This window comes from Chiloscyllium punctatum, chromosome 4 (assembly GCF_047496795.1).
Source record: "Chiloscyllium punctatum isolate Juve2018m chromosome 4, sChiPun1.3, whole genome shotgun sequence".
In the NCBI taxonomy this organism is placed as follows: Eukaryota; Metazoa; Chordata; class Chondrichthyes; order Orectolobiformes; family Hemiscylliidae; genus Chiloscyllium; species Chiloscyllium punctatum.
The window spans coordinates 102,391,659-102,414,991 of NC_092742.1; the positions used below are offsets into that span (position 1 = coordinate 102,391,659).

The 23,333-nt window shown below is 42.2% G+C and overlaps 1 protein-coding gene across 3 annotated transcripts in view; it reads right to left on the reverse strand.

Moving 5' to 3' along the window:
* Positions 1–19,160: 19,160 nt before the first annotated feature.
* The window catches only part of LOC140476599 (tau-tubulin kinase 2-like), a 299,170-nt gene continuing 294,997 nt past the window's right edge, over positions 19,161–23,333 (reverse strand). For all 3 annotated transcript variants that reach the window (XM_072569438.1, XM_072569437.1, XM_072569436.1), the window contains one exon: positions 19,161–23,086. In XM_072569438.1, the coding sequence (XP_072425539.1) occupies positions 22,609–23,086 (478 nt within the window). In that variant the 3' untranslated portion in view covers positions 19,161–22,608. The remainder of the gene's footprint in view (positions 23,087–23,333) is intronic.

The following is a 23,333-nucleotide window of genomic DNA, read 5'->3' on the forward strand; positions in this document are numbered from 1 at the left end:
TGCCTCCTAGCAGAGCGCTTTAGGGCACATCTCTGGGACACCCGCACCAATCAACCACACCGCCCCGTGGCCCAACATTTCAACTCTCCCTCCCACTCTGCCGAGGACATGGAAATCCTGGGCCTCCTTCACCGCTGCTCCCTCACCACCAGACGCCTGGAGGAAGAACGCCTCATCTTCCACCTCGGAACACTTCAACCCCAGGGCATCAATGTGGATTTCAACAGTTTCCTCATTTTCCCTTCCCCCACCTCACCCTAATTCCAAACTTCCAGCTCAGCACTGTCCCCATGACTTGTCCTACCTGCCTATCTTCTTTTCCACCTATCCACTCCATCCTCCTCCCAGACCTATCACCTTCATCCCCTCCCCCACTCACCTATTGTACTCTATGCTACGTTCTCCCCACCCCCACCCATCTCTAGCTTATCTCTCCCCGCTTCAAGGCTCTCTGTCTTTATTCCTGATGAAGGGCTTTTGCCCGAAACGTTGATTTTACTGCTCCTTGGATGCTGCCTGAACTGCTGTGCTCTTCCAGCACCACTAATTCAGAAATAAATTCTAAAGACGTGCCACTGTTTTCAATGGGGATCTAGGAAACATGGAAAAGATTTCCTGTCAAATTGAAAATCAAGATGGAGAATTAAATAAATGTTTCAGGGATACATCAGTGCATTATGCAATCAGACCATAGCTCAAGTCAGAGTTAGAGAGGAGTTGTTGGATCCATAAATGTGAGCAATTGGGCCACACTATCATACCAGCACTGAAGAAAACAAATCACTGCAGGTGTGCATTGATCTAAGTCCAGGCACTGTGTTTTGAGCAGTATCCTTTGCCTTTAATCGATGACCTATTTTACGGACTAGCTGGAGGTCAGCTTTTCAGTAATATTGTCTTAGTCAAGCCTATCACCAGATAAATATAAATCCTGAGTCTCAAAAAAACTTGACTGTTGGAGCATTTAAATTGCTGTTCAAATACAAGATATTTCCATTTAGAATCACATCTGCACCTACATTATTCCAATATCATATTTTAAGTGGATTGGAAGGAGTCCAGTGTCACCTAAATGATACTTTAGTCAAGGGGAGAAACAAAAAAGGTTATCTCCACAATTTAGAAGCTGTTCTGCAGAGGATTGGAAGATTATGGCTGCAGAGGGAGGAAAGGTTTTTTTAAAATATATTTTCCATTGAACATTAACACCATGTCATTGATATTAGACAACACAAATCATCTTCAAAAGTAAAAATTATAACTGAGGCAGTAGCACCTAAACATGTAAAGCAATTACTCATCTTTGGGTTTGTTAAATTACTATGGCAGGTTTGTCCCAAATCTTGCAAATATTCTCAGGCCAATGAACAATTTATTATGCCAAACAGAAATTGGAAATGGGAAAATTAATATGAAAGAGTCTTTACACAGATCAAAAATGCCTAATTAAAGTCAAAAGCACCGATCCATTTTGACCCAAAGTGACCACTGGAACTTGAATGTGATGCATCACTGCATGGAGTTGGATCAGTCATTTCTCACATATTCCCCAATGGTAAAAAGAAACCAATATTTTGCATCAAGATTGTTAAACAAATCAGAAAGACCTATGCACAGATAGAGAATTATTTATGGTATTAAAACAGTCTACAAAACCTATCTGGCCAAGAATTTACCCTACTAATAGGCCAAAGACTATTGACCACACATTTCAGCTTCAAACCTTATCTAGGAATGAAATGTATAAGAGGTGGGCATTGTTGTTATCAGCTCACACTTATGTATTAAGTACTGGTAATCTAACTTATATAGGAATACTGATGGGCTCTCTCGATTATCTTTGGCGTATAAGTCAATTACAAATAAGTCTTAAGTAGATTTTTTTTCTACTCAAACAAAAATATTCCAGCAGAACAAGTTGAAAAGTACACTAGAAATGATGCACTGCTCTCAAAAGTGGCTGCCATGGTACTTTGTGGCAAGATCACAGGAACAACCCAGAAGTGAAGCCATACCTTACATAGAAGTTAGCATTATCCGTACATGCAAAATGTCTCGTATGGGGAAATGAGGGTCATTGTTACACCATAGTGAAGGAAATATGTATTAAATTAAATTCATGATGGTCTCTGTGGCATTGTCAGAATGAAGGAGATAACCAGAAGTTACTTTTGGTGGCCAGTGTTTGACTCAGAAATTGAGGAGAAGATGGGAATACATGCAGCTTGCACAAGAATTCACAACCTAATTCCAGTTAGTGCCATTACATACACGGAAATGGTAATGAAGGCCATGGCATATTGACTATGCTGGACCTTTTAAAGGCTGAACTTTCCTCATAATGATTGAGGCATACACTAAATGGCTTAAAGTTGCCATCACAGAAACAACATCTTCAGAGAAAATAATTGAAAGATTGGGGAAGATGTTTGAGGGGTTTTGGATATTTGGAATAACTTGTTAGTCATAATGGTCCATTGCTTATATGAATTATCTAAAGCAAAATGGAACTCATCATATCTGATTAGCTTCTTATTACTCAGCCAGAAGTGGTTTGATAGAAGGTTTATTCAGACAATAAACAATCCTTAAGGATAACTCAAGATCAAGGATCACTATGCAAAAGATGGAAAAAACTTTTATTAATCCAGTAGAACATGACCCACTCAACAACTCAAAGTTCTTCAGCATTGCTCATGGTAAAACTCCATTTGATTTGTTGACACCAATCACCACAAAATATATTGTTGACAGAAAACAACACTTAGGTTTTCCAACAAGATAACAAGGCCAAATGCCACATTTTACAAAACAGTCAAGATGTGTTGGTGACAAATTACACCACTGGTGAGAAGTGGGTCATTGTGACACAGATTGAACCGGTTCCCTATATTATACAACGAGATGATGTAGTACGGAGAAGATCTGCAGAGCAACTCTTTGCAACCAGAACAAATGTGTAAGAGACTTCATTAGTTGAAGATCCACAAATAACTATGACAAAGACATACCTGGATATACTCAAGGACAGAACAATAACTGTAGCATGAGGGAGACAGTACCATAGTGGACAATATCATGATGTCTGAAAATATGTTGCTGGAAAAGCGCAGCAGGTCAAGTAGCATCGAAGGAGCAGGAGAATCGACGTTTCGGGCATGAGCCCTTCTTCAGGAATGAGGAAAGTGTGCCCAGCAGGCTAAGATAAAAGGTAGGGAGGAGGGACTTGAGGGAGGGACATTGGAAATGCGATAGGTGTAAGGAGGTTAAGGTGAGGGTGATAGGCCGGAGTGAGGTGGGGGCGGAGAGGTCAGGAAGAAGATTGCAGGTTAGGAAGGTGGTGCTGAGTTCGAAGGTTGGGACTGAGACGAGGTGGGGGGAGGGGAAATGAGGAAACTGGAGAAATCTGAGTTCATCCCTTGTGCTTGGAGGGTTCCTAGGCGGAAGATGAGGCGCTCTTCCTCCAGCCGTCGTGTTGCCATGGTCTGGCGATGGAGGAGTCCAAGGACCTGCATGTCCTTGGTGGAGTGGGAGGGGGAGTTGAAGTGTTGAGCCACGGGGTGGTTGGGTTGGTTGGTCTGGGTGTCCCAGAGGTGTTCTCTGAAACGTTCCGCAAGTAGGCGGCCTGTCTCCCCAATATAGAGGAGGCCACATCGGGTGCAGCGGATGCAGTAAAATGATGTGTGTGGAGGTGCAGGTGAATTTGTGGCGGATATGGAAGGATCCCTTGGGGCCTTGGAGGGAAGTAAGGGGGGAGGTGTGGGCGTAAGTTTTGCATTTCTTGCGCCCATACCTCCCCCCTTACTTCCCTCCAAGGCCCCAAGGGATCCTTCCATATCCACCACAAATTCACCTGCACCTCCACACACATCATTTACTGCATCCGCTGCACCCGATGTGGCCTCCTCTATATTGGGGATACAGGCCGCCTACTTGCGGAACGTTTCAGAGAACACCTCTGGGACACCCGGACCAACCAACCCAACCACCCCGTGGCTCAAAACTTCAACTCCCCCTCCCACTCCACCAAGGACATGCAGGTCCTTGGACTCCTCCATCGCCAGACCATAGCAACATGATGGCTGGAGGAAGAGCGCCCCATCTTCCGCCTAGAAACCCTCCAAGCACAAGGGATGAACTCAGATTTCTCCAGTTTCCTCATTTCCCCTCCCCCCAACTTGTCTCAGTCCCAATCCTCAAACTCAGCACCACCTTCCTAACCTGCAATCTTCTTCCTGACCTCTCCGCCCCCACCCCACTCCAGCCTATCACCCTCACCTTAACCTCCTTCCACCTATCACATTTCCAACTCCCCTCCCCCAAGTTCCTCCTCCCTACCTTTTATCTTAGCCTGCTGGGCACACTTTCCTCATTCCTGGGGAAGGGCTCATGCCCGAAACATCAATTCTCCTGCTCCTTGGATGCTGCCTGACCTGCTGCGCTTTTCCAGCAACACATTTTCAGCTCTGATCTCCAGCATCTGCAGAGCTCACTTTCTCCTCGAATATCATGATGTCATCAGAATCTCTGAGTATTCAGTTTTTGGAGGAAATGACAACCAGTGATACTCCTAGTACACTTTAAACACCAAAGGTTAAAGCTAATAAGAAAAATAAACAGATGCCTGATGTGTTCTGTCAGCGATATAGGAATTGATGTCCTCCTGAATATCAGACAGTTGCATGTATGATTACAAATATTGTGAATGTTTTCATTGCAGGAACCTCTCAATGTAAAGAACAGGAATGTGTATGAGTAAGTATGATGGACTGCCACTTTAAGAGTAATCAGGTAACACAATGATGATGTCATCAGTCACTTTGGGAAAATAGTTCCCTCTAACCTGCAGTGTGAACACCTTCATAATAAAATTCCTGCTGCTTATCATTTCAGCCTCCTGGTCCTTCATGGAACTAAACAGTGATGCCTCTACTGATCTGCTGTCCTTGTTCTTCCATTCTTTCTTTTGATAGTGGTCATGGGTTTGAAAGGTGCTATTGCTGGAGGTTTCCTGAGGTGCTCCTGTAGAGATATCCAGGAGCTGAGACAATAATGGATAAACATGAATATGAGGTAATCAGATCAGCCATAATCTTATTAAATGGCAGGGTAGGCCTGATGACCTATTTCTGCTACAAATGTGTATGCTCACATGACCTTCAATAGCCTTTGATCTGAGTATGACTCCAGCCGGTGGAGACATCACCTCTTCCCATCCTACATTACTTCAGTTTTTGCAGGGCTTCTGACATCAAACAAATGACATTGATTATTATATTCACTTCACATGAAAGGAAATCCAGACTTCTGGGTTTCTAGCTTTGGTCTCTGCAAACCTGGGGAGTAAAGTGATAGAAAGTGATCATCTGGTTGGACAAAGCATGACAGTGTTCATAATGGTTAAGTGGTCTATTTGATGATCTCAACTTCATAAAACACCCTAAGTTTGAAGCAAATAGGAGCCCAAACAATTAGTGGGAATGGCACCAAGTTTACAACATGTCACTGAGGAATAACTACACTATGTTTGACACCAGTCAGAGTATAAACGCCTGGAAAAGCCATTTTCCCAATAAAACTCAGAAATCTAAAGTGAAATTGTGGAATTCAAAAAAAGCACACATTAAAAATCTCTGAAGTACTTAATTCCTTATCAAAATAAACATTGGTATTCATAATGCAATAGCAAAGACATTTAATTCTGTAATAAACGATTTGAGGTGTCACTCAAATAGTAACTTACAAACCATCCCATGGCCCCAATCCTGCTCCAACTGCTATATTAAATCTTAATTGCATTCCAATATTATAATGACAGCATCTAGAGTTATGACAATAAACAATTATTGAAATTGCATGACGTCAACAGATCTTTTCAACTCTGACAGAGGCAGGCATTCTTTTCCAATTTTTACAATGCTGACAATTTAAATTCTGTCATAAAAATCTTATCTGCTCTTCAAGAATATTCACATCAACACTAAAAATTCATACCTCTAACATTGTGGGAGTGGAGGATTGCAGTAGTCAGCCTTGCGATGAAGCATACTGAGAGGAACTTGGCATAAAAACAGTGCAGGAGAATGTATGTGGACTTAATACACATCAGCACATTACAAGAACAATCAGTTTGGTACGAAACTGTGCAACACCACCAGCGAGTGCCGTGCCGAGCAGTGCAGGTGGACAGTGGTGAAAACAGTGCAAAGCTGTGCAAGTGGAGAAATGTGAACTGAGACAGTGCTGATAGTCTTGAATAGTTGTAAATTAGAAAGCATTGGAGTAGGTCCTTCTACCTTTCTGAAACCGTGATCCATCACACCCCTCATGTAAAGTCCTTGTAAACTCCTCATTGCCTCCAACTACTACACCAACTGATCTGTTCACAACCAAACACACTTCCTGCAGACATAGTCTCCTGGAACATTCAAATTCTCCCTGATCTCCCACATCAGACAGAAAGAGCACATCACCCTACTAAAAGCCATTCCTGCCCCTTTAAAAGTCTGCAGACCCAGAAATTACTTAAAAAAACACACTTTGCTCAAAAGCGCAGTGTTAGCACATTCTACTGCTTGTAAACATTGCTTTGCATTAATTTAATACCAATCATTAATGCTAAAGGTCAATCAAGAGACAGATCATAGAATGAACATAAGTGGCAAAAAGAAAAGCCCTCACACCTTACTCACTGTTATACATTTTTTTAAAAATTAAGATTTACGAGTTTTAAAATCATATACTTAGCTAATCAGGTTCAAAATTCAAAGGTTGTCTTCCTCCTGTAGTTTCTGGCAGTGATATTTTTTCATTCATACCTCTGCAGCTGCACTAAAGCTGGATATTAGACCTCCCATGGCAGCTATGAAATTGCATTATTTGTTATTTCAGTGAAACCCCATTTCCAGAGCCCTTGTGCAATTTCTCAGTCTGACAGATGCAAAACTACACTTGGTATCTGCTTCATAAAAAGCCAACCTCCGAGCGAAGGATTGATATTTCAAGCTGAATTTAGGGAGTTAGGCTATAAAGTTAAAATGTAGGATCTGAAAGGTAGTAATCTCAGAATTACAACCAATGCTATGAGCTAGCAAGCGCAGTAAAATATGACATTTTGTTGAATATGTGATTGAAGAAATGGTGTGGATGGCGGAATTCAGATGCCAGGGACATTGGGATCAGTTATGGAGAAGATGGGCTGAAAAATGTGTGGCTGGAAAAGCGCAGCAGGTCAGGCAGCAACCAAGGAGTCGGAGAATCGACGCTTCAGGCATAAACCCTTCTTTAGGAATGAGGAAGGTGTGCTAAGCAGGCTAAGATAAAAGGTAGGGAGGAGGGACTTGGGGGAGGGGCGTTGGGAATGCAATAGCTGGCAGGAGGTTAAGGTGAGGGTGATAGGCCGGAGTGGGGGTGGGAGCGGAAAGGTCGGGAAGAAGATTGCAGGTCAAGAAGGCGGTGCTGAGTCCAAGGGTTGGGACTGAGATAAGGTGGGGGGAGGGGAAATGAGGAAGGTGGAGAAATCTGAGTTCATCCCTTGTGGTTGGAGGGTTCCTAGGCGGAAGATGAGGCACTCTTCCTCCAGCCGTCATGTTGCCATGGTCTGGCGACGGAGGCGGCCAAGGACCTGCACGTCCTTGGTGGAGTGGGAGGGGGAGTTAAAGTGTTCAGCCACGGGGTGGTTGGGTTGGTTGGTGCGGGTGTCCCAGAGGTGTTCTCTGAAACGTTCCACAAGTAGGCGGCCTATCTCCCCAATATAGAGGAGGCCACATCGGGTGCAGCGGATGCCGTAAATGATGTGTGTGGAAGAGCAGGTGAATTTGTGATGGATATGGAAGGATCCTTTGGGGCCTTGGAGGGAAGTGAGTGGGGGAGGTGTGGGCACAAGATTTGCATTTCCTGCGGTTGCGGGGAAGGTGCCGGGAGTGGAGGTTAGGTTGGTGGGGGGTGTGGACCCAAGGGATCCTCCAACCTAGGAACCCTCCAATCACAAGGGATGAATGCAGATTTCTCCAGCTTCCTCATTGCCCCTCCCCCCACCTTATCTCAGTCCCAACCCTCGGACTCAGCACCACCTTCTTGACCTGCAATCTTCTTCCCAACCTCTCCGCCCCCACCCCCTCTCCGGCCTATCATCCTCACCTTATCCTCCTTTCACCTATCGCATTCCCAACGCCCCTCCCCCAAGTCCCTCCTCCCTATCTTTTATCTTAGCCTGCCTGGCACACCTTCCTCATTCCTGAAGAAGGGCTTATGCCCAAAATGCCGATCCTCCTGCTCCTTGGATGCTGCCTGATCTGCTGCGCTTTTCCAGCAATACATTTTTCAGCTCTGATCTCCAGCATCTGCAGTCCTCACTTTCTCCTATGGAGAAGATGGGAGCAGTACAAGCAGGAAGGGTTGCACATGGGCAGGATTGGATCCGATGTGCTCACGGTCTGTTTTCTAGTGCTGCCAGAAAAGAATTAAATTGGAATGGGAACTTGAGCAGGGAGACAGAGGAGGGAGAAACAACATTAGAAACAAAAGACAGAAAGGTAAGAAGCAAAATTAGAAAGCAGACATAAAAAGTGAAAAGTAAGTCCAAAGACATTGGAGCATTTGCAATACAGTAAGGTAGATTAATTAAGTGTAAGTAGATATACACTGTTATGATACAGTTGCAATTATGGAAATGGTTGAAGTGTGACCAATGCTGGCAACTGAATATCCAAGGTATTCAATATTTAGGCAGGACAAACAGGAAAGGAGGTAGGGTAGCACTCTTTACTAAAGGATTAAATCAATGTAATAGCGAACAGCAATACAGGTAGTTCTCAGATAATGCATATTCCGGCAGAACAATTTCCCTATAACATCACTAAGGAATTAAGAAACAGTATTTTCGAGAACATTTACCTCTTTTCTCAATAGTGCGAGACCAGTGGTGATTGTTCTGCGCATGCACCGATATCCTCGCCGAAGTCTCTGCCCATGCACCAATGTCAGTGCTGGTCTTAGTGCCGTCCTGTGTATGGGCCAATGTCAGCTATCGACACAGCAGCTTTCTGTGAGAGGTACTGTACAGAGAGCAGCTTTCTGAGAGAGATACATTGAGCAACTTCCTGTCAAAGGTACACTACTCCTAGATTATTCCTTTTTTTGAAAAAAAAATGGATGCCATAGTGACAAGAATGTTAGCAAGAAGTATCACGGTGCTAAAATTGAGGGTGGTGAACGCAAAAGAAAGGCTGGAAGAGAACGTTCTCCCCGTGTCTGTGTGGGTTTCCTCCGGGTGCTCCGGTTTCCTCCCACAGTCCAAAGATGTGCAGGATAGGTGAATTGGCCATGCTAAATTGCCCATAGTGTTAGGTAAGGGGTAAATGTAGATGTAGGGGTGTGGGTGGGTTGCGCTTCGGCGGGGCGGTGTGGACTTGTTGGGCCGAAGGGCCTGTTTCCACACTGTAAGTAATCTAATCTATAAAGAAGCTCGATATAATAAAGTGTTTTGGGTGTACGGAGAGAATATGTGATACAGCTCACTTAACAGGAATGACTGAGTCTACCTTACACACTATGATGACCCTCTGTCCCTGCATAAGCAATACTTTTTAAAAGCACTTTGTTAAATTTACTTCTGATTCATTGATAAATATGATTTATAACTTCATTCAGGCTAGCTATACATTGTGTTAAGAGTGGATGCTGGAAAAGCACAGCAGGTCATATAGCATCTGAGGAGCAGGAGAATTGACTTTTCGGGCAAGAATACTTCATCAGGAATAAGACTTGTGAGCAAAGAGATAAATGGTGGCAGGGGGGGGAAATACAGCTAAGAGTGCAATAGGTGGATGAAGGTGGGGTGTGATGGTGATAGGTCGGAGAGGAGGGTGGAGCGTATGGATGGGAAGGAAGAGGGACAGGTAGGACAGGTCGTGAGGGCGGTGCAGAGTTGGAAGGTTGGAACTGGGATAAGGTGGGGGTGAGATGAAATAAGGAAACTGGTGAAATCCACATTGATGCCATGTGGTTGGAGGGTCCCAAGGCAAGAGATGAGGCGTTCTTCTTCCAGGCGTTGGGTGGTCAGGGTGTGGTGATGGAAGAGGTCCAAAACTTACATGCCCTTGCCAAAATGGGAGGAGGAGTTGAAATGTTCGGTCATGGGACAGTGGAGTTGGTTGGTGCTTGTGTCCCGGCGATGTTCTCTGAAGTGTTCTGCAAGTAGACGTCCTGTCTCCCCAGTGTAGAGGTCACCACATCGGGAGCAACGGATACAGTAAATGACATGTGTGGAAGTGCAGGTAAAACTCTGATGGATGTGGAAGGTTCATTTAGGGCCTTGGACGGAGGTGGGGGGTTGGGGGGGGGGGGGGGCGTGGGCATAGACTTTGTTATTCCTGCGGTGGAAGAGGAAGGTGCTAGGATTGGAGGGTGGGTAGTTGCTGGGAGGCATGGATCTGACAGAGTCGCGGAGAGAATGGTCTTCATGGAAAGCAGATGGGGCTGGGGAGGGAAATATATCTCTAGTGGTTTGTAGGTGGTGGAAATAGTGGAAGATGATGCAATGTACACGGAGGTTAATGGGGTGGAAGGTGAGGACCGGGGGATTCTGTCCCTGTTGCGGTTGGAGGGGCGAGGTTCGAGGGCAGAGGTGCAGGAAATAGATGAGATGTGCTGGAGGACATCATTGACCACATGGGAGGGGAAATTGTGGTCTTTAAAGAAGGAAGCCATCTGGTGTGTTCTGTGGTGGAACTGGTCCTCCTGGGAGCAGATGTGGCGGAGGCGGAGGAATTGGGAATAAAGGATCGCGTTTTTACAGGTGGCAGGGTGGGAAGAGGTGTATTGCAGGTAGCCATGGGAGTCAGTGAGTTTGTAGAAGATGTCAGTTTTGAGTCGGTCTCCATTGATGGAGACAGAGAAGTCCAGGAAGGGGAGGGAGGTGTTTGAGATGGTCCAGGTGAACTTAAAGTCAGGGTGGAATGTGTGGCTGAAATCGATGAACTGTTCAACCTTCTTGTGGTGGCACGAGGTGGCGGCGATACAGTCATCAATGTACCAGAGGAAAAGGCGGGGAATGGTGTCAGTCTAACTGTGGAAGGTGGACTGTTCCATGTAAGCAACAAAGAGACAGGCACAGCTGGGGCCCATGCTGATGCCCATGGCTAACCCTTTCATCTGGAGGAAGTGGGAGGATTCAAAGGAGGAATAATTGAGGGGTGAGGAACAGTTCAGCTAAACAAATGAGAGTGGTTTCAGTGGAGGGGTACTGGTGGGGATGTCGGAAGAGAAGAAATGGAGAGCTTGGAGGCCCTCTCATAGCAGATAAAGGTGTATTGGAACTGGATATCTATGGTGAATACGTGGCATTAAGGACCAAGGAAACTAGTGTCTTGGAGGAGGTGAAGAGCGTGGGTGGTGTCCTGAACCGGGGGGATAGGGCAGTGTCAAGGTATGGATTAGTGGTGCTGGAACAGCACAGCAGTTCAGGCAGCATCCAAGTAGCTTTGAAATCGATGTTTCGGGCAAAAGCCTGATGAAGGGCTTTTGCCCGAAACGTCGATTTCGAAGCTACTTGGATGTTGCCTGAACTGCTGTGCTCTTCCAGCACCACTAATCCAGAATCTGGTTTCCAGCATCTGCAGTCATTGTTTTTACCTCAGTATCGAGGTATGTAGAGATAAACATGGCACACTCATTCATTTGGCTGAACTGTTCCTCTTTTCAACTTTTCAAACCAATACACTGAAGAACCAACTGAAGTGCAGGTTGTCCTAGAGTATGTATTATCTAACTAGAAAGAATTAGATAGCAATCTTGTATGAGGTCTGATGGAAAAGAGCAAGTGTAAAATAATAGAATTGTTCATTAAGATGGTGCATAAAGTAGCTGAATTTAAATGTAGAGTCTAAATGAATCTAAACAAAGGAAACTATGAGGGTGTGAGCCATGATGCTTTAAGAAATCTTACTAAAAGAATTGGCAATGGACTGGAAATGGCTAATATTTAATTAACATGAATTAAAACAAACAATCATTTATTTCCATCCAGCATAAAAACAAAACAGGTAAGTTGGCTCAATCACAGCTTACAAAATAAAGATTGTATCAGATCCGATGAGGGGACACAGAAAATTGCCAGAAAAAAGTAGCAAGTCTAAAGCCTGTGAGCAGTTCAGAATTCGGCAAAAGACGACAAAAAGATTCATCAAGAGAAGGGAAATTGAGTATTAAGCTCAAAGTGCAGGCAAAATAAAAACTGATTGTAAAAAGTTCTATCAATATGTGAAGAGAAAATGATTAGTGAAGAGAAATACAGGTTTGTTAACACTCAGAAATGGGACAAATGGTAGGGAGGAAATGGCCTATTAGTTTTATCACTGGATTATTAATCCAGAGACACAGGTAATGTTCTCGAAATGGAGGTTCGAATCCTGCCATTGCAGGTGGTGGAATTTGGATTCAATAAAAAAGTTCAGAAATGAAATGAAGGGTCTAACGATGACCATGAATCCATTGTTGATTGTCGGGAAAATCTATCTGTCACATGTCTTTTCGGGAAGGAAACTGTGATCCTTACCTGGTTTGGCTTAAGTGTGACTCCAGACCCACAGCAATGTGGCTGATTCTTAATTAGGCATGGACAATAAATGCTAGCCTAGCCAGCAACAAACTCATTCCATGAACGGATTTTTAGAAATGGGGAACAGAGAATTGGCCAAACTGAACATATATTTTGTTTCTGTCTTCACAAAAGAGGACATAAATACTTTTCCGGAGTTATTAATAAGAAAACCAGGGGTCTAGTGAGGAGGAGGAATTGAAGAAAATTAATTTTAAGAAAAAATGATTGTGAAGAAATTGTTGTGGTTATTAGATTCCCTAAAGTGTGGAAATACGCCCTTTGACCCAACCAGTCCACACTCACCCTCCGAAGAGTAACCAACCCAGACCCATTTCCCTCTGACTAATGCACCTAACACTGTGGGACAATTTAGCGTGGCCAATTTACCTGACCATCACAACTTTGGACTATGGGAGGAAACCGGAGCACTCGGAGGAAATCCACGCAGACACGAGGAGAATGTGCAAACTCCACACAGACAGTTGCCCGAGGCTAGAATCAAACCTGGGACCCTGACACTGTGAGGCAATTCCTCCGCGTCCGCTGCATCTGCTCCCAGGAGCATCAATTCCATTAACGAACATTCCAGATGGCCTCTTCTTCAAAGACCACAATTTCCCCTCCTATGTGGTCAATGATGGCCTCCAGAGCATCACTTCCACTTCCTGTACCACTGCCCTTGAACCCCACCCCTCCTACCGCAACAAGGACAAAAGCTTCCTGGTCCTCACCTTCTACCCACCAACCCCCTGATACATCACATCTTTACCCGCAATTTCCGCCACCTAAAAAAATAGATTCCCCTCCCCAACCCCAACCAGGGATATATCTCCCTCTCCAACCCTATCTGTGTTCTAGAGAGATCATTCCCTCTGCGACTCCCTTGTTAGGTCCACGCCAACCATCAACCCACCATCCTCTCCCTGTACCTTCCCCTGCCACCACAAGTAGTGCAAAACCTGCGCCCACACTTTCCCCCTCACCTTCTTCCAAGGTCCCAAAGGATCCTTCCACATCCGACAAAGATTTACCTGTACTTCCACACATTATTTACTGTCTCCATTGTTCTCGATGTGGTCTCTGGGGAGACAGGACACCAACTTTATGGAATGCTCTAGAGAACATTGCTGGATCACATACACTAAACAACCCCACCACCCCCTGGCTGAACACTTTAACTCCCCCTTCCACTCCAAGGATAAGTCAGTCATGGGCTTCCTCCACTGCCAAACTCTAGCCATCCGACAACTGGAGGAAGAACGCCTCATCTTCCACCTTGGAACCCTCCAATTACACGGCATCAATGTGGATTTCACCAGTTTCCTCATTTCCTCTCTTCCTGCCTTATCCCAGATCCAACCTTCTAACTTGGCACTGCCCTCTTCAACTGTCCTACCTACTCATCTTCCTTCCCACCTACCTGCTCCACCCTCCTCTCCGACCTATCACCTTCACCCCACCTTAATCTAACGATTGCATTCCCATCTACCTTCCACCCAGCCGCACCCCCCTCCCATTTATCTCTCAGCCCCGTTGGGGCCACCCCTTCATTCCTGATGAAGAGCTTATGCTCAAAATGTTGACTCTCCTACTCCTCGACCAGCTGTGCTTTTCCAGCACCACACTCTTTTACCCTTAAGGTCAATCTAAACAAGTTAAATGAATGGGCAAATACATGGCAGATGCAGTATAATGTCGATAATGTTGAAGTTGTACACATTAGCATGAAAAACAAAGAAAATATTATTTAATTAGTGACATATTGAGGAGTGTAAATATACAAAGGAATCTGGCTATCCCTGTCCACCAGCTGATTAGACAGGCAGGTGCAGCAAGTAGGGAGGCAAATGGTATGTTGATTTTCATTAAAAGAGATTGAGTTCAGAAGAAGCAGTGTCTTAATGCAGTTATAGAAGGTTTTGGTGAGACTGCACCTGGAGTATTGTGTACAGTTTGAATCTCCCTTCCCAAGATAGTTGACATAAGAGGGAGTGCAACAAAATGTATACTAAGCTGATACTGGGGATGAAGGACTATCCTATGAGGAGATATTGGTTCAACTAGGCTTATACTCACTTGAGTTTAAAAGAATGAAGTGGGATTTGATTGAAATATACAAAATTCTAACAAGCCTCGACAAGATGCAGCAAAGATGGCTCCTCTGGGATTGGGAAACTGACAATATCTAGACCAGGGGTCAGAGTTTAAAAATATAGCACAGGCCATTTAGAACTGAGATGAGGAACTGAGATGAGTGGTCAACCTGTGAAATTTGTGACCACAGAAGACTGTAGAGTCTAGATCGCTGAGTATAAAGAAAAGGATTGACGAAGTTTTTAGATATTAAAAGTATCAAGGGGTACGGAGAGAATAACAGGTCAAACGAGAATGTAGATAATATACCTTTGAGATACAGGATCAACTATAATCATACATAGGAGCAAATTACTGTAAATGCTGGAGTTTATACTGAGCCCAATATGCTGGAGATCACAGTGGATCAGAAAGCATCCATGGAGAGAGAGTATGATAACATTTCAAGTCTAAACGACTCTTCGTCAGAGGTCTGAAGAAGAGTCATCTAGACTCGAAACACTAGTTTGCTTTCCACCATAATCATATTGAATGATGGAGCGAGGTCAGAAGGCTAGATGGCCTACTCCTGCTTCTACTGTCTGTGTTTCTACGGGAGGTATATTTTTGAAGTCACCCGATTCAGTTTCTGACATGTGGAAGTCACTTCCCATCCCTATATTACCACCTCCCCATTTCCAACCAGTTAAAGTGATTCATGCCAGAAACAAGTGAGAAACTTCCTGATGCACAGTCTGCCCCACCATTTTGCTTGGCTATGGACTCTCCATAGATCTCCAAAATGCCAGGCCAGTTAAATTATTAGTAGAAAAGTCTGTCACAATCTAATAGGGAAAAGGGGAAATGAGAGATACCCAAACGTGGTTGCAGAAGAGAGCTCAGTTGAGCTCTTGGACAAAATTCCTTGAGCCCCTATCAACGTCTTTACATTCCATTATTCCTCTGAGCAATAAAGAAGGCAAGACATTGTCCAGGAGGTCAAACTATTCCTATTTTCTCACTTATAGCAAACAAAATACAAAATTTGAAATACAACATGCTACACTCTCGCAGTCACAATGTCACAAATTATTACAAGTCAGTTTTTAAAAATTACATTTGTATTGTGGACTGATATTAAAGACGTTCAAAAATGGATTCCAAGGGTCACCCGAGCTTTTACATTCCAATGTTCATTGAGCTTCTAGAGGTTCCAAGTCTAGATTCCTGTGGAATTTTCACACATCACTGCAGCCATCTTTGCTATCCATCAAGACAAGACAGGACAAGCTACCACGAAAGAAGAGAATAAACAAGTCCATCTAGGTGACTGCTATAACCAACCATGTTGTAAAAAGGCCACATCTGCAGTATTGTAGAAGAGAAACAAGGGACTACTTTCTCCCTTACCTCATTCCATCTACAAGCTACGTGAGAAAAGAACCTCCAGCAGGTCAATTGTGGAAGCCATCGTAGCTGCTGAGATACAGCTGCATAAAGTCTTCACCTCCATCAATTTGATATCTCGAACCTCAAAACAACAGGCCTGCATGGAACCAATAGAAACTAAATGTGATTCAACTCTTACTAGTACTGGTTATGTTCTTATCTGTAATTATCTTTGTGCAGAGGAGAGAGAGCAAGAGAGAATCAGACATATTTTCAAAAGCAAGATTATAAATAAGCTAACCTTTCATTTTTGGTACAAAAGGATGCGTTATTTAAAATAGTCTCACTCACTGCAAGGTTGAGAATTACACAGCTTCACATACACAGGAAACCTTGAGGAAACATCTTAAAACCGCCTGTGACAATGGACAGATTTAGGGGAAAAGAGTAATTAAAAGACAATAGCAAACATTGAATTTGAGGGGACAAGGATTGTGTTTCATTAAGTATCCTCTAAAAATGTCCTGTTTTCTTTTAGATTAGATTACTTACAGTGTGGAAACAGGCTCTTCGGCCCAACAAGTCCACACCGCCCCGCCGAAGCGCAACCCACCCATACCCCTACATCTACCCCTTACCTAACACTACGGGCAATTTAGCACGGCCAATTCACCTGACCTGCACATCTTTGGACTTTGGACTATGGGAGGACCACCCGGAGGAAACCCACGCAGACACAGGGAGAATGTGCAAACTCCACACAGTCAGTCGCCTGAGGTGGGAATTGAACCCAGGTCTCTGGTGCTGTGAGGCAGCAGTGCTAACCACTGTGCCACCGTGCCGCCCAATGCTGTCACTGCTTCAGAGAATGCAAAACAGTTTAGCCCATTAATCATTGTTACTAGGAATAAATTAGGATTTGAATTATTGTACTTTTGATTGGCATTAATGCTATACAGGTATAAACAGGTCAAACAAGAATGTAGATACGCTATTTTTTGAGTTTGAGTTATGTTTTGGGATCCAAAGCCTGAGTTTACAATATCTGATGTTTTTTTATGGGAACAGGGATGATCAGACATGATCACTATAAATAGCAAAACAGCCATGAAGGACTGAATGGCCTACTCCTGCCCTAGTTTCTATTTTTCTACGAGCAAATTATTAAAATTGCTTATCCAATGGGAGCATGTTAGAAAACTAGTCCCATAAATAACCATGCACAAACAACTGCCAGCATACAACTTGGAATTATCACATATTTGTCAGTTTTGAATTATTCAAGCTATAACAAGAAAAATATTTGAGGGAACATGAGGAATGTAAATATGTCATGATAGTGAGAGAGCAGTCACAAGTTTTGGCCATCCAATTCCACTATTTTTGAGATTATATCCATACTGTGATGCACTAGCACGTTTTCCAAGTCTGAATAAATCCAGCTAATAATTTCTCACGATCATCTCTGTAATCATTGGGGTTCTTGGGAATGGAGAACTAATACTGAATTGAAATCGGGCTTAAAGCTGAATGTTTTGAAACAATACATGGAACTAAAAGATCACATTACTGACAATGACTTTACGAACTGATAAAAGGTCATGGATATAAAATATCCAGAAATTGCTGCAGAGACTTAGCAGGTTTGGCAGAATCTGTTCAGTTCCAAAACAGTTCTGAGGAAAGGTCATTGGACCCAAAAAGTTAACTCTGATCTTGCTTCACAGATGCTGCCAGACCTGCGGAGCTTTTCCAGTAATTTCTGTTTTGTTTCTGACAGTTCTTTCAGTTTTTAAATAAATGTCCAGACTGGTTTTCAAATTTACGTTACTATTTTCTTGAATTTAGTCTTTATCCTAATACACATGGGTGCATACAACTGCATCGTCTGACGGAGAAGCAGCTCTCCGAAAGCCCGCGATCTCAACTAAACCTGTTGGACTATAATCTGGTGTTGTGTAACCTCTGACTTTGTTCACCCCAGTCCAACATTGGCACCTCCACATCATGGTTACTATTAGCTGAGTGGTAGCACTCTGATATTTGAGTCACTTCAGAAACTTGAAAATCTGACACTGCAATGCAGCAATAAGAGGAGTTGCCTGTCAGATAAGGTCTTAAACGGAGCCCTGTCCAACTCACTCAGCTCAATCTCGGACACTCTTGGAGAGTGGTGAATTTCTCCCCAGTGACCTCATTGTTGTTCAGTCATCAACTAACATCAATAAAACAGATAAACTGGCTTTGATCGCAATGCTGTTTGTGGGAGGTTGCTGTGTGCAAAACAATTTTCACATTTCCAACATGACAACAGTGACTACACTTCAAAAGAACTTCATTAGCTATAAAACACTTTGTAACATTCTCTGGTTGTACAATGAGCTATGCAAATACACATTTTTCTTTTTAAATAAACAGTAATTTTCCCATAATTGTATTCTTAAATATTATTCCAATTCAAGATTAGTAGATTTAAAATAGGAAGTTTTTGATATAACCCATACCTAGCTGAGAGCATAGTAATTGATGTAGACCATTCAGCCTCACATTTACCCACATCTGGTTTAAAGGTAGGGATTCACATCTCCTGTACTCTTACCTAATAAATGTCCATTAATCCCAGTCTTGAAACATTTCACCAAACTTCCAATAGCCTGCATGTCGAAAGTGCTTCCCGATTTCACTGCTGAAAGGATTAGACCTGAATCTTAAGTTTATGTCTTGCCTGAATTGCCTCACCAGAAGAAACAGCATCTTTACACGCATCCTATTTATAATTTGACTCCTGAAAAGTGAACATGAGAGGTTTCAGAATTCTGGTTAGCTATCAATTACCCCACATCTTACATTGTACTGTGAATAATGATCAAGGGGCATGTGGACAACTACAATTTGTAGTAAAGGTTTAGTCACTAAGCTTAAGAGAAATGTTTAGTTTGTACCTGAAATCATTTTATTTATTTGAAAGATGAAACATACTAAATAAGCACGCTAACTCAATTTCTAAAAAACTGTAGATGAAGTAAGAATGAATTGTATCATTAGGATCAAATAAAAGACAAATAATTTTTATTAGTGTTTTTTATTGGAATACACAAGACAACAAATATTTATATGTTGGCATGCTTAATGAATATTTTATTTTACTGGTTTATAAAAATAAAATACAAAATAATTTTAGAACACAACATAAAACACTGTACAAGGCTTTGATATGATACAAATCAAAGAACTTAAATAATTACAACTTTATGTACACCCTACCTTCAAACAATGTATGCCATTTTGTTCAATGTACTCTACAGTTGAAATGTGCCAGACCATTTGATACTCATTGCTGCTTTTGTAAATTTTTGTATTGACTCTAAGGTGGGCTCCATAAAACAACCTCTTGCCCAGCATAATTGTTAGTATAAAAGGTGTTAAATCCTTTATTTCCCCTTCAAGTTGTCCAAAGGCAACAATGCAAATTAGATGCGATTTAGGATGGGAAATCTCATTCTATTTAACCACAAATAATAAGTAGAACCATTATACAGAACCTATAACAGTTTACAAATTATTCTTTAGCTTCAGAGTTGAGAAACTTGTTTGTTATTTGACCATAGCTAAGCTTTTTGCATGTGCATCTGTTCATAATATGCAGCCAGATTGCACATATTTGAACAATCTCTTTCAGGGAAAGAGGTTTGACAAGATGTATGGAGCCCACTTTTCAGTCTCATTTCTAAAACAAAATGTGCATTATGCTAGATAATCCCAAAAGCAGTTAAACTAGAAGCCTAATAGAACTGAAGGAATCGCAATTAAAAAAGGAACTTGGGGCTGCAAGCAATTTTTGCAAAAACCCTTTCGCACCTTCAATGAAACCGTTTACTAATGTCATGGCCAATAAGTCTTTCTGTGCACACAATTTGTAAGTGAGCCCCATAAGGCTGGAAGAGGTCAGCAACTTTATAATCGCTCCTTCCCTTTCTCAACTGTTAACATAAAATACAAAGTTCGAAATGACTTTAGATTAACTTTTAATTAATGCATGCATAAAGCTTTACTGACCCATTTTTGAACTTACTACATTGATACTAATTTACATATTATACCATGAGCAGAGATTAGAATAATATTCAGGTAATATGAGCATTAGTAATCTAGAGTCACTTCAATTGACAGGTTTGAGAAGTGCAGTAATTCCCTTTCAGAAAATATGCATGATTTTGCACTAACCATTGGAATTCAGCAGAAGTGACACTATTTTGTGACCTTGCATAAACATCTCCAAACTTAGTTAAAGCTGCTAGAATCCCCCTGTTTTGATCAAGTCCATTTCTTTCCACTTTGTTAAAGCTAGATTCTTAAAATTCCCAGTTTTGATAACACTTATACTATTAAATAATACAGTAACTTTTAAAAATCTTTATTTTGGGAAGAAATCTAATGCAGTGCAAGGCAGACACAGGAAACTGGTATAGACTTACAGTTTGAGCAAAATCTCAAAATCCGCAGCTTTAAAAAAGTGCATGCTGGATGTTTAAGAGTCAGATGACTATTGGGCAATCAATAGAAACAGCAACTTGGATAACATTGTTTTTGAGTGTTTCTTTGTCGCCTTTACAGTACAGTTGCAAAAGGAAAAAAAATCCGATTTGTTCTACTTCCAATCCTGACATCTTTCACATTTAAAACCTCTGTACAGTTACAGACGTGCACACTCGGTTCCTCACTTTACAGTGGTTCAGAATCATTTCATTTTTTAAAGTTCAATTCGGGAGTGCGTGTTTCCCCAAACCTGACATTAAGGTTTTGCATGCCAGGAAGAAAATGTAAAGCAACAGCATTCAGGCACGCAAAATCAATCTTACACCCTGTAGCCAATAAAGTCTAATCCTTAGGAAAACAATAAATACATACATATACTGTATGACATGCAGTTATCAATAGCATCTATAATACAATAATATACAAACCATAAAACAGGACTTCAATTTCTTTAAGCATTCAAAACAGTTGTTGAAAGGTTAAAAATTACCCAGCATGTTACATTACAGTTGGAAAATATTACATACATTAAATAATTTACCCACCCAAGGAAAGCTTGAAAAAAAGTGATAGCTGATGTGATTTCCGTTTAATAATCAGGCTTCAAGTGACAAATGTGTCTTGTAGGAAACTCCCACTTACTTAACTCAGAGTTTCTTGCCTTGGCAGCAAAATAATACATAGATAAAATACATTAATATTTTTAGTCAGGCACATGGCAATCAAATGCTGATCGGTAATAGTTTACACATAATGATATGTGTAGGAAGTAATATAAATCTTTATTTTCTTTAGGAACTATCACTCCAAAATCAATTACTCATTGATTTTTCTCTTCTTTTGGTGATTACTTATTTGGATGATGTCTGTTATCACAGTGGTTGCAAGGATTATAGTTAGTAAACATTTAAAGGAGAGCTTTCCTTATTATTACGAAAAGACGTCCACAGCTATGGACTGCTATGTATTGCAGTTCTTCCCAAACTTTTTCCTGTGGCCTCATTTTGTGGTTTGAATATTGTTGTGAGAGAGTGGGGTCGATTACAGCAAGATAGAGCTATCCTAACTCCGGCAGATTTCCACCTGCTGCCTCAGAGATCGCAGTTTCAATATTTCAGCTCACAGCCGCACTTGGGGTCCCAACTTTGGGAAGACCAAGTCAGTGTATTTTATTGGGACTGGACCAAGTCACAATTTCATTTAAACTTTAGGGAAAGAGTGGAAGAAAACAATTGAGGCTTCTTTATTCCCCTCCAACCACTCACTCATTTCATGCCTGTTTTCAAAGTATTAGCATCTTACACTCTTTTAAAGGAGGTAATTAAAGATTTTGCCTTCTGATTCCATAGAGCAATGCAAATCTAGGAAAACTAACCTACCAGTATCAGTTGTCAATTCTCTGCAATAGACATACACGCTCCAGTCCTTCAACTATTTTGAGTTCAACTACTCTCTATGAACTCTGAATCAATTAGTTAATTAAATTAGATTTTATTTATATCTAGACACACTGTACATTTAAAAAAAACACAGTTGACATATGTGTAAAAAGATGGCAAAAATGTTATATTAATTTTGGTGTCCGAAAATGCTACAGCAGCCTTTCTTCTATTTATGAACTTCTGAGGTTTCCCTCAAGATCTAAAATGGCACAAGAACAGGTCAAGTCATAAATTTTGGAGGACGGTGTATACATTGAAAAAGGTGGAAGTATTAGACTAGTATTTCCTACTCAAATAGCTCAAGGCAGCAGAAGCCAAAAAAAAAACCTAGCAGCACTCTTGCACAGCGTATGACCGTAAGTGTACTGTGCTACCAATCAATTTTAGTTTTACTGATAGCTTTCCTAGTTTATACAAAGCAGCACCTGTCCAACACTTGGATCCAAAATGGCATATAAGCTACTGTCCAGTAAAGGAGAGACAACAGCAGATTTTCTTTTAGTAAAGACTAAATAACATGCAACAAGGAGGTGAAGAAGGGGAAAGAGATACTTGCACAAATTGTTACTATCTGCTGAGTTTACTGGACACTTTGCCATCTCTGCCTGAGCATTTTCCTTTCGTGGATTTGCTTTGACACAAATGATGAGGACTGCCAGGTCCCTTCAAGCTATTTTTGCCCTGTTTACCACAGCCGTGGTCCTGCAGGAAACTTCTTCGGGAGGGCGAGGACCCAGAGTAACTGGGAGGGGAGCGGCTCCTGGCAAAGTGTGGCGAAGAGCTCCTCTGGTCTGTATATGGGCGACCACGTGAAGGGGAGGAACTGGCAGTGCGTGGCAATGATGTGCTCCGTGGTGATGCGCTAGGGCTTCGACGGGGGATCACTGGGCTTTTTGGCGGCGTTTTGGGGCTACGGGGTGATTGTGGACTTTTGGACTGTGGGGAGCTCCTAGTCTTTTGCGATCCATTTTGTAAGATTTGAGCCAGGTGCGTTAGCAGGTCAGAATCTGAGCTACCACTCCCAACTACTCTGTATCGTCGTAACCTAGAAAAAATATAAAAGTGGAAAATATATATTAGAGTGCAATTCATGGAGCACAAAAGATGTTTCAAGTACACTTATAAATTTGTTATATTATTGATTGTGGACAGCTTTCTTCCCACAGCAGAAATGGCAAGTACAGCACTCAGATTGACAATGCAAGGCAGGACTGAGATGCCATCTATAAGATGAGCCATTAGACTCAGGAATTGCTTTCTACCTGAAGTGAGGATGGAGTTTGGCCCTGAAA